The sequence below is a fragment of the Sardina pilchardus genome, chromosome 4 (genome assembly GCF_963854185.1).
Source record: "Sardina pilchardus chromosome 4, fSarPil1.1, whole genome shotgun sequence".
Classification (NCBI taxonomy): Eukaryota; Metazoa; Chordata; class Actinopteri; order Clupeiformes; family Clupeidae; genus Sardina; species Sardina pilchardus.
The window spans coordinates 32,605,348-32,617,847 of record NC_084997.1 but is presented as its reverse complement, the minus strand read 5'-3'; the positions used below and the strand labels follow the sequence as shown (position 1 = coordinate 32,617,847).

Genomic DNA, 12,500 nt, shown 5'->3' with positions numbered 1-12,500 from the left:
CTCCACCATTCCTGACTACGCTTCTAATCGAGGGGGGGGGGGGGGGTTAACACAAGACTGGTACTTTACTGAGGAACAACACCACAAGCTAATGTTATGAATGAATAACCCACATCAACAAACCCAGGATAATGACATGACAAAGATGAAGTGTGCAAAGAAAACAAACGACAAACTAGAATCTAAAAACATACATGCAAGCACACACACAGACATGCACACACACACGCAAGCGCACACTCTCACACAGAGATACACACACACACACACACACACAGACACGCACACACACACACGCAAACACACACACACACACACACGCAGACACACACAGACTCACACACACAAACACACGAAGGCACGGACGCGGGCACATGCACACTTTGAAAAAAGAAAAAAATAGTGAAGTTAAACGGGCATATTCACCCCCACCTCCCCTACCTTATCGATCAGATTGGGTCATTTCTCAGAACAGCATATCTCAGCTCGGTCGCCATGGAGACACTCCACACTGAGAGTGACCACGTGTTCGGTCAGAATACACTCACACACGTATCAAAGCTACTGGGTGACACGCAGACTTGGCAGAGTTTACAACCCAGCCACTCCTCCCTCCAAACCCCTCCCCACCCCACTCCACCTCACCTGGGACAGGCTACGTGACAGACAGGCAGGCACTAAATCCTCCCAGAGAGAATAAGACTTTTGACATTTCTCTACTTGATCATTTCTTCCCACTGCTCCAGCTGTAACTGTTTTGGGTGCAACATGACTACAGCTCCTAATGGCAGCAGCAACAGCAGAGTGAGAGGACTGAGGAGAGGAGATGATCCGTTTAAATCACTACTGATACAAATATGACCCATCAAACCCAGCATTAGCATGTGTCATGCATATCAGTTTGAACATGGGCACACACAGAGGAGCTGATACTACAACTGCTCATAATGATTCCTTAAGGGGGTCATCAGAACAACACCGTAGGTCAGCTCAGTGGCCATACGCATATTCCACGCTGACAGTGACCACGTGTCCACTGATAACGGCCTCACACATATCAAAGCTGCACTGTAATCAGTGGACTTGGCAGAGTTTTGCCGTTTGGAAACTCAGCCCCCCTCCCCCCAAGGCCCACTTCACCCCCCCTGGCAAAGACAGGCAATGAGACAGGCAGGCAGAGAGGCAGTCATGTTCCCTATGTTTAAACTTCATATTGTATACACATGTGCATATGTGATGATTGTGTGTAATTGTAACACATCTGATGCTGATAGTAGAGAGAGCAAATGACTGAGTTATGGCACACAGCAACACTAGTGGTGCAGGAGGACACAGTGACTACAGTACATTACAACACTCAACTCTACCTGTGTTGCCGTTTGGAAACTCAGCCCCCCTCCCTCCAAGGCCCATTTCACCCCCCTAGCAAAGACAGCCAATATGACAGGCAGGCAGAGAGGCCGTCATGTTCACTACGTTTAAACTTCATATTGGTAAACACATTTACATGTGGATTTATTTTTGTTTGATCTTAATACATCAGTTACTGTTAGTAAAGAAAGCCAAGAGCCAGGATAGGAGACATACAGTCAATTCTACCCGTTCTATGTGGTATGAGAAGATTTGGACTGTTTTACATGCATGACTCAAACTAAAGAGTATGGGGTGACATAAGGACAAGAACCCCCACCTGTCATGAAGGCAAACTTGTAGGAATCTTCCCACAACACTGATAACTGAATACACAGATATGTACTGGAAAAAATGCCATATCTCAACATTTGCTAATTTTGATCAGTGTCCCTGGACTTCAGCTAACCCCTACAAGTGTTATATAATCACTAACTAAGGTATAAAAAGAGGGTGTTCACAGACTCAAACTCAGACACAACGGCTACTACTACTACTGCTACTACTATTACTACTACTGCTACTGCTACTGCTACTGCTGTGAGAGTGTTGAAATGAGGGTCGTCATCCCACTGCTGGTGCTGCTGTTCTCCATGTGTGGAGCTCAGACTCAGAGCACCCAGACTGAAGTTCACACAGAGAGCCAGAGCACTGGGGCTGCTGCTGCATCTACCCAACTAGACGTCTCCGCTGAACTCAGGGAACTCAGAGACATGGTGGTGGAGCTGAGAGTGCTGCTGACTGTCACCCAGAATGAGATACAGAAGGTGGAGGCTGAAAATGCAGCTGTGAAGACTGAAGTGATGAACCTGAAGATGGAAAATGCAGCCCAACAGACAGAACTGACCACTATGAAGACTGAGGTGATGAACCTGAGGATGGAAAATGCAGCACAACAGACAGAGCTGACCACTATGAAGACTGAGGTGATGAACCTGAAGATGGAAAATGCAGCACAAGAGACAGAGCTGGCCGTACTGAAAAGCAGACTGGCCGCCACTGAGACTGACATGGAGCATGTGAAGAAAGACACTGCAGCACAACACACAGAGCTGAACACTATGAAGACTGAAGTGATGGACCTGATCAAGGAAAACGCAGCACAAGAGACAGAGATGGTCAATCTGAAGATGGAAACTGCAGCACAAGAGGCAGAGCTGACAGCAGTGAAGACCAGACTGGCAGCTACTGAGACTGAAATAGTGAATCTGGAGAAAGAGATCACAGAGCAACCCAAGGTAGCATTCTCAGCAGGTCTGACTAACTCAGGATACATAGAGGCTGGGAATACTGACCTGAACTTGGTCTTCACTAAAATCATCACCAATGTTGGAGAGGCCTACAGCAGCACAACAGGCTTCTTCACAGCTCCAGTCAGGGGAGTCTACTACTTCAGATTCAATGTCATGGATAACCCAGCGTCACGCTATATGGAGATCAAGATGTATAAGAATGGAGAGCAGGTCATGAATTTGTATGACTATGATACTGATGGACATCCCTCCTATCTGTCCAGTGGTGCTACTCTGCAGCTGGAGGAGGGAGATGTAGTTAACATGGTGCTCCCTGCAGGCAAACAGCTCTTTGATAATGCTGATAATCACACCACCTTCAGTGGCTTCCTGCTCTTTCGTCTCTGAATGGAACACACTGCTCAACATGATGTTGATGCTGACAAGTTATCAATAAAGTACAAATGATTATGAGCAAACAAACCCTGATGTTACTTTTTTATTTCTGGGTGATGAAAGCAGTGATAAGAGAGATGTCCATATGTACAGAGATATTGAACTGTTCAAGACACATTTGTGTGTGTGTGTGTGTGTGTGTGTGTGTGTGTGTGTGTGTGTCTGTGTGTGTGTGTGTTTGGGCCTTCTCTGCTTCAGTGTATGTGAAACATGCAGTTCAGGTGAGCATTTACTACAAATCTGTATGCGAACACACACACACACACACACACACACACACACACACACACACACACACACAATACACACACACTTCACACTGGATAGAAAGTCAACTTTGAGAGGCCATCCATGACAACATAAGTGTTACATGTTTCTGATGATCACAGCACTTTCAGTGGCTTCAAGTTATCGACACATGAAGAAGAGTTATTTTCCAAAACGCTATATCCACCTGTTTAATGAATTTTCATAAATCATATTTTTGAATGTTGCTTTTAAAACAATCTCAGTGAAGCTGTATTGGATCATGTTTAGTTTATTTATCTTTACTCAATTAAAACAAAACAACTGCATTTTTTATTGATATTACCTGAAATACACAATTAAATAACATGATTTTTTAGTGTTTTCAAAAATAGATTTTAAAGAGCTCTTCACATTCTCATCAGTGTGCTAAAAACAAATATACAAACAAGTTGTGTGTTAGTGTTTCTGAGGTAGTGTTTGATTGAAAGGTCGTCACTTTAGGAGCCGTATTTGAGTTCATTTTTAGTTTCATGATTTATCTATATAGCCTACCTCATTGCATCTGAATGTGTTGTCTCTACACATTTTCAATAAAGTGGTGAATACATAATAAAAAAGATGTGTGGACCCCCAGTTAGTATCTCATTTTAAAGGTCGTCATCGTGACCCCACTGCCACTAATTCTCTACCCAGCCACTCCTCCCTCCAAACCCCTCCCCACCCCACTCCACCTCACCTGGGACAGGCTACGTGACAGACAGGCAGGCACTAAATCCTCCCAGAGAGAATAAGACTTTTGACATTTCTCTACTTGATCATTTCTTCCCACTGCTACAGCTGTAACTGTTTTGGGTGCAACATGACTACAGCTCCTGATGGCAGCAGCAACAGCAGAGTGAGAGGACTGAGGAGAGGAGATGATCCGTTTAAATCACTACTGATACAAATATGACCCATCAAACCCAGCATTAGCATATGTCATGCATATCAGTTTGAACATGGGCACACACAGAGGAGCTGATACTACAACTGCTCATAATGATTCCTTAAGGGGGTCATCAGAACAACAGCGTAGGTCAGCTCAGTGGCCATACGCATATTCCACGCTGACAGTGACCACGTGTCCACTGATAACGGCCTCACACATATCAAAGCTGCACTACAATCAGTGGACTTGGCAGAGTTTTGCCGTTTGGAAACTCAGCCCCCCTCCCCCCAAGGCCCACTTCACCCCCCCTGGCAAAGACAGGCTATGTGACAGGCAGGCAGAGAGGCAGTCATGTTCCCTACCTTTAAACTTCATATTGTTAATACACATTTGCATGTGTGATGATTGTGTGTAATTGTAGCACATCTGATGCTGATAGTAGAGAGAGCAAATGACTGAGTTACGGCACACAGCAACACTAGTGGTGCAAGAGGACACAGTGACTACAGTACATTACAACACTCAATTCTACCTGTGTTGCCGTTTGGAAACTCAGCCCCCCTCCCTCCAAGGCCCATTTCACCCCCCCTAGCAAAGACAGCCAATATGACAGGCAGGCAGAGAGGCCGTCATGTTCACTACGTTTAAACTTCATATTGGTAAACACATTTGCATGTGGATTTATTTTTGTTTGATCTTAATACATCTGTTACTGTTAGTAAAGAAAGCCAAGAGCCAGGATAGGAGACATACAGTCAATTCTACCCGTTCTATGTGGTATGAGAAGATTTGGACTTTTTTACATTCATGACTCAAACTAAAGAGTATGGGGTGGCATAAGGACAAGAACCCCCACCTGTCATGAAGGCTAACTGGTAGGAATCTTCCCACAACACTGATAACTGAATACACAGATATGTACTGGAAAAAATGCCATATCTCAACATTTGCTAATTTTGATCAGTGTCCCTGGACTTCAGCTAACCCCTACAAGTGTTATATAATCACTAACTAAGGTATAAAAAGAGGGTGTTCACAGACTCAAACTCAGACACAACTGCTACTACTACTACTACTGCTACCACTATTACTACTACTGCTACTGCTACTGCTACTGCTACTGCTGTGAGTGTTGAAATGAGGGCCGTCATCCCACTGCTGGTGCTGCTGTTCTCCATGTGTGGAGCTCAGACTCAGAGCACCCAGACTGAAGTTCAGACAGAGAGCCAGAGCACTGGGGCTGCTGCTGCATCTACCCAACTAGACGTCTCCGCTGAACTCAGGGAACTCAGAGACATGGTGGTGGAGCAGAGAGTGCAGCTGACTGTCACCCAGAATGAGCTACAGAAGGTGGAGGCTGAAAATGCAGCTGTGAAGACTGAAGTGATGAACTTGAAGATGGAAAATGCAGCCCAACACACAGACCTGACCACTATGAAGACTGAGGTGGTGAACCTGAGGATGGAAAATGCAGCCCAACAGACAGAACTGACCACTATGAAGACTGAGGTGGTGAACCTGAGGATGGAAAATGCAGCCCAACAGACAGAGCTGACCACTATGAAGACTGAGGTGATGAACCTGAAGATGGAAAATGCAGCACAAGAGACAGAGCTGGCCGTACTGAAAAGCAGACTGGCCGCCACTGAGACTGACATGGAGCATGTGAAGAAAGACACTGCAGCACAACACACAGACCTGACCACTATGAAGACTGAAGTGATGGACCTGATCAAGGAAAATGCAGCACAAGAGACAGAGATGGTCAGTCTGAAGATGGAAACTGCAGCACAAGAGGCCAGACTGGCAGCTACTGAGACTGAAGTAGTGAATCTGAAGAAAGAGATCACAGAGCAACCCAAGGTGGCATTCTCAGCAGCTCTGACTGACTCAGGATACATAGAGTCTGGTAATACTGAGTTGAACTTGGTCTTCACTAAAATCATCACCAATGCTGGACAGGCCTACAGCAGCACAACAGGCTTCTTCACAGCTCCAGTCAGGGGAGTCTACTACTTCAGATTCACTGTCATGGATAACCCATCTTCACGCTATATGGACATCATGATGTTTAAGAATGGAGAGAAGATCCTGCATTTACATGAGTATGATGCACACGGATCCTGGACTTATCTGTCCAGTGGTGCTACTCTGCAGCTGGAGGTGGGAGATGTAGTTAACATGCGACTCCCTGCAGGAGGCTACAGGATCTATGATAGTTCTGGGAATCACAGCACCTTCAGTGGCTTCCTGCTCTTTGCTCTCTGAATGGAACACACTGCTCAACATGATGATGCTGATGCTGACAAGTCATAAATAAAGAACAAATGATTATGAGCAAACAAACCCTGATGTTACTTTTTTATTTCTGGGTGATGAAAGCAGTGATAAGAGAGATGTCCTTATATGTACAGTATAGTAAGAGATATTGAACTGTTCAAGACACATTTGTGTGTGTGTGTGTGTGTGTAGGTGTGTGTGTGTGTTTGTGTGTGTGTGTGTGTGTGTGTGTGTGTGTGTGTGTGTGTGTGTGTGTGTGGGCCTTTTCTGCTTCAGTGTATGTGAAACATGCAGTTCAGGTGAGTATTTACTACAAATCTGTATGCACACGCCCATCCACTCACTGGCCCTCTCTCTTATACACACAGACTGACGTTTTTCAAATATCACACACACACACACACACACACACACACACACACACACACACACACACACACACACACACACACACACACACACACACACACACACACACACACACACAATACACACACAATACACACACACTTCACACTGGATAGAAAGTCAACTTTGAGAGGTCATCCATGACAACATAAGTGTAACATGTTTCTGATGATCACAGCACTTTCAGTGGCTTTCAGTGAAGCTGTATTGGGCTGTGTTTAGTTTATCTATCTTTACTCAATAAAAACAAAGCAACTATTTTTTTCATTATTGATATGACCTGAAATACACAATTAAATAACATGTTTTTTTAAAGTTTTCAAACATAGATTTTAAAGAACTCTTCACATTCTCATCAGTGTGCTAAAAAACAAATATACAAACAAGTTGTGTGTTAGTGTTTCTGAGGTAGTGTTTGATTGAAAGGTCGTCACTTTAGGAGCCGTATTTGAGTTCATTTTTAGTTTCATGACTTATCTATATTTAGCCTACCTCATTGCATCTGAATCTCTACGCATTTTCAGTAAAGTGGTGAATACATAATAAAAAAGATGTGTGTGGACCCCCAGTTAGTATCTCATTTTAAAGGTCGTCATCGTGACCCCACTGCCACTAATTCTCTACCCAGCCACTCCTCCCTCCACCAGCGTATCTCAGCTCGGTGGCCATGGAGACACTCCACACTGAGAGTGACCTCGTGTTTGGTCAGAATATACTCACACACGTATCAAAGCTACTGGGTGACACGCAGACTTGGCAGAGTTTACAACCCAGCCACTCCTCCCTCCAAACCCCTCCCCACCCCACTCCACCTCACCTGGGACAGGCTACGTGACAGACAGGCAGGCACTAAATCCTCCCAGAGAGAATAAGACTTTTGACATTTCTCTACTTGATCATTTCTTCACACTGCTACAGCTGTATGGTTTTGGGTGCAACATGACTACAGCTCCTAATGGCAGCAGCAACAGCAGAGTGAGAGGACTGAGGAGAGGAGATGATCCGTTTAAATCACTACTGATACAAATATGACCCATCAAACCCAGCATTAGCATATGTCATGCATATCAGTTTGAACATGGGCACACACAGAGGAGCTGATACTACAACTGCTCATAATGATTCCTTAAGGGGGTCATCAGAACAACAGCGTAGGTCAGCTCAGTGGCCATACGCATATTCCACGCTGACAGTGACCACGTGTCCACTGATAACGGCCTCACACATATCAAAGCTGCACTACAATCAGTGGACGTGGCAGAGTTTTGCCGTTTGGAAACTCAGCCCCCCTCCCCCCAAGGCCCACTTCACCCCCCCTGGCAAAGACAGGCTATGTGACAGGCAGGCAGAGAGGCAGTCATGTTCCCTTCATTTAAACTTCATATTGTTCAACACATGTGCATGTGTAATGATTGTGTGTAATTGTAACACATCTGATGCTGGTAGCACAGAGTAAAGTGCTGGTCATCATGATAGCCTACCGATGACCACAACACCCTCAGTGGCTTCCTGCTCTCTACACATTTTCAGTCATGTGGTAAAAAGCTAAAAAAAAAGACGGGTGTGGACCCCCAGTTAGTATTTAATTTTAAAGGTCGCCATCATGACCCCACTGTCACTCATTCTCTTACACGCCATTCAATCTACCCCCCCCCCCCCCCCCCCCCCCCCCCCCCCCCTCCTGATGAGGGCTGGTGAGGGCAGGGTGATTCCTGCTCAGTTACACATAAGACTGGTACTTTACTGAGGAACAACAACACAAGCTGATGTTATGAGTGAATAACCCACATCCACAAACCCATGACATGACAAACATGAAGTGTGCAAAGAAAACAAACAACGACAAACTAGAATCTAAAATCTCCTCTCTCCAGTCACCAAACACATACACACACGCACGGATATACGAGCATGCACATTCACACTTGCACACACTTGCACACACACACACACACACACACACACACACACACACACACACACACACACACACACTTAAAAAAAAAAAATAGTGAAGTTAAACGGGCACATTAACCCACACCTCCCCTACCTTATTGATCAGATTGTGTCATTTCTCAGAACAGCGATGGAAGATTAAACAAGTCCATAGGAACAGCGTATCTCAGCTGTGCAGCTGTGAAGACTGAAGTGATGAACTTGAAGATGGAAAATGCAGCCCAACAGACAGAACTGACCACTATGAAGACTGAGGTGGTGAACCTGAGGATGGAAAATGCAGCCCAACAGACAGAGCTGACCACTATGAAGACTGAGGTGATGAACCTGAAGATGGAAAATGCAGCACAAGAGACAGAGCTGGCCGTACTGAAAAGCAGACTGGCCGCCACTGAGACTGACATGGAGCATGTGAAGAAAGACACTGCAGCACAACACACAGACCTGACCACTATGAAGACTGAAGTGATGGACCTGATCAAGGAAAATGCAGCACAAGAGACAGAGATGGTCAGTCTGAAGATGGAAACTGCAGCACAAGAGGCAGAGCTGACAGCAGTGAAGACCAGACTGGCAGCTACTGAGACTGAAGTAGTGAATCTGGAGAAAGAGATCACAGAGCAACCCAAGGTGGCATTCTCAGCAGCTCTGACTGACTCAGGATACATAGAGTCTGGTAATACTGAGTTGAACTTGGTCTTCACTAAAATCATCACCAATGCTGGACAGGCCTACAGCAGCATAACAGGCTTCTTCACAGCTCCAGTCAGGGGAGTCTACTACTTCAGATTCACTGTCATGGATAACCCATCTTCACGCTATATGCACATCATGATGTATAAGAATTCAGAGCGGATCATGTATTTAGGAGAGTATGATACTGATGGAACCTGGAATTATCTGTCCAGTGGTGCTACTCTGCAGCTGGAGGAGGGAGATGTAGTTAACATGGTGCTCCCTGCAGGCCACAGGCTCTTTGATGATGCTAATAATTTCAGCACCTTCAGTGGCTTCCTGCTCTTTCCTCTCTGAATGCAACACACTGCTCAACATGATGATGCTGATGCTGACAAGTCATAAATAAAGAACAAATGATTATGAGCAAAACAAACCCTGATGTTACTTTTTTATTTCTAGGTGATGAAAGCAGTGATAAGAGAGTTGTCCTTATATGTACAGTATAGTAAGAGATATTGAACTGTTCAAGACACATTTGTGTGTGTGTGTGTGTGTAGGTGTGTGTGTGTGTGTGTGTGTGTGTGTGTGTGTGTGTCTGTGTGTGTGTGTGTGTCTGTGTGTGTCTGTGTGTGTGTGTGTGTGTGTGTGTGTGTGTGTGTGTGTGTGTGTGTGTGTGTCTGTGTGTGTGTGTGTGTGTGTGTGTGTGTGTGTGTGTGGGCCTTTTCTGCTTCAGTGTATGTGAAACATGCAGTTCAGGTGAGTATTTACTACAAATCTGTATGCACACACCCATCCACTCACTGGCCCTCTCTCTTATACACACAGACTGACGTTTTTCAAATATCACACACACACACACACACACACACACACACACACACACACACACACACACACACACACACACACACACACACACACACACACACACACACACACACACACACAAAATACACACACAATACACACACACACTTCACACTGGATAGAAAGTCAACTTTGAGAGGTCATCCATGACAACATAAGTGTAACATGTTTCTGATGATCACAGCACTTTCAGTGGCTTTCAGTGAAGCTGTATTGGGCTGTGTTTAGTTTATCTATCTTTACTCAATAAAAACAAAGCAACTATTTTTTTCATTATTGATATGACCTGAAATACACAATTAAATAACATGTTTTTTTTTAATGTTTTCAAACATAGATTTTAAAGAACTCTTCACATTCTCATCAGTGTGCTAAAAAACAAATATACAAACAAGTTGTGTGTTAGTGTTTCTGAGGTAGTGTTTGATTGAAAGGTCGTCACTTTAGGAGCCGTATTTGAGTTCATTTTTAGTTTCATGACTTATCTATATTTAGCCTACCTCATTGCATCTGAATCTCTACGCATTTTCAGTAAAGTGGTGAATACATAATAAAAAAGATGTGTGTGGATCCCCAGTTAGTATCTCATTTTAAAGGTCGTCATCGTGACCCCACTGCCACTAATTCTCTACCCAGCCACTCCTCCCTCCACCAGCGTATCTCAGCTCGGTGGCCATGGAGACACTCCACACTGAGAGTGACCACGTGTTCGGTCAGAATACACTCACACACGTATCAAAGCTACTGGGTGACACGCAGACTTGGCAGAGTTTACAGCCTAGCCACTCCTCCCTCCAAACCCCTCCCCACCCCACTCCACCTCACCTGGGACAGGCTACGTGACAGACAGGCAGGCACTAAATCCTCCCAGAGAGAATAAGACTTTTGACATTTCTCTACTTGATCATTTCTTCCCACTGCTACAGCTGTAACTGTTTTGGGTGCAACATGACTACAGCTCCTAATGGCAGCAGCAACAGCAGAGTGAGAGGACTGAGGAGAGGAGATGATCCGTTTAAATCACTACTGATACAAATATGACCCATCAAACCCAGCATTAGCATGTGTCATGCATATCAGTTTGAACATGGGCACACACAGAGGAGGTGATACTACAACTGCTCATAATGATTCCTTAAGGGGGTCATCAGAACAACACCGTAGGTCAGCTCAGTGGCCATACGCATATTCCATGCTGACAGTGACCACGTGTCCACTGATAACGGCCTCACACATATCAAAGCTGGACTACAATCAGTGGACTTGGCAGAGTTTTGCCGTTTGGAAACTCAGCCCCCCTCCCTCCAAGGCCCACTTCACCCCCCTAGTAAAGACAGGCTATGTGACAGGCAGGCAGAGAGGCAGTCATGTTCCCTACGTTTAAACTTCATATTTTATACACATTTGCATGTGTAATTATTGTATTTAATCTTAATGAATCTTTCTGATAGTAAAGAAAGCCAAGAGCCAGGATAGGGGACATACAGTCAAGTCTACCTTTTCTGTGTGGTAGGAGAAGATTTGGACTTTTTTACATTCATGACTCAAACTAAAGAGTCTGGGGTGAAATAAGGACAAGATGCTGCACCTGTCATGAAGGCTGAGGGGTAGGAATCTTCCCACAACTCTGATAACTGAATACACAGATATGTACTGGAAAAAAATGGCATATATGAACATTTGATAATTTTTGACCAGTGTCCCTGCACTTCAGCTAATCCCTAAAGGTGATGAAAGTTCTTACATAATCAGTAACTAAGGTATAAAAAGAGGGTGTTCACAGACTTGAACTCAGACTACTACTACTACTGCTACTACTACTACTACTACTACTACACTGTGATAGTGTTGAGATGAGGGCTGTCATCCCACTGCTGGTGCTGCTGTTCTCCATGTGTGGAGCTCAGACTCAGAGCACCCAGACTGAAGTCCAGACAGAGAGCCAGAGCACTGGGGCTGCTGCTGCTGCTGCAGTTACTGAGCAAGTAGATATATATGCAGAGCTCAGGGAACTCAGAGACATGGTGGTGGAGCAG

At 44.8% G+C, this 12,500-nt stretch overlaps 3 protein-coding genes across 3 annotated transcripts in view; all 3 read left to right on the top strand.

Moving 5' to 3' along the window:
- The first annotated feature begins 6,051 nt into the window (after window positions 1–6,051).
- LOC134078998 (complement C1q tumor necrosis factor-related protein 3-like) lies at window positions 6,052–6,543 on the top strand. The gene has a single exon (XM_062535163.1). The coding sequence runs from the start codon at window positions 6,052–6,054 to the stop codon at window positions 6,541–6,543; it is 492 nt and encodes a 163-aa protein (XP_062391147.1).
- A 2,898-nt stretch (window positions 6,544–9,441) lies between these two features.
- On the top strand, window positions 9,442–9,951 carry LOC134078052 (complement C1q tumor necrosis factor-related protein 3-like). Its single transcript, XM_062533676.1, has one exon. It carries the CDS (start codon window positions 9,442–9,444, stop codon window positions 9,949–9,951), a length of 510 nt encoding a protein of 169 aa, XP_062389660.1.
- Window positions 9,952–12,485: 2,534 nt separating this feature from the next.
- The window catches only part of LOC134078997 (complement C1q tumor necrosis factor-related protein 3-like), a 756-nt gene continuing 741 nt past the window's right edge, over window positions 12,486–12,500 (top strand). The window contains exon 1 of the mRNA XM_062535162.1: window positions 12,486–12,500. This exon is cut by the window's right edge and continues 165 nt beyond it. Within this exon, the coding sequence (XP_062391146.1) occupies window positions 12,486–12,500 (15 nt within the window).

Bases quoted from the DNA above. Each gene is read 5' to 3' on its own strand.
- LOC134078998 (XM_062535163.1), top strand. From the start codon at position 6,052: ATGGAAACTGCAGCACAAGAGGCCAGACTGGCAGCTACTGAGACTGAA.
- LOC134078052 (XM_062533676.1), top strand. From the start codon at position 9,442: ATGGAAACTGCAGCACAAGAGGCAGAGCTGACAGCAGTGAAGACCAGA.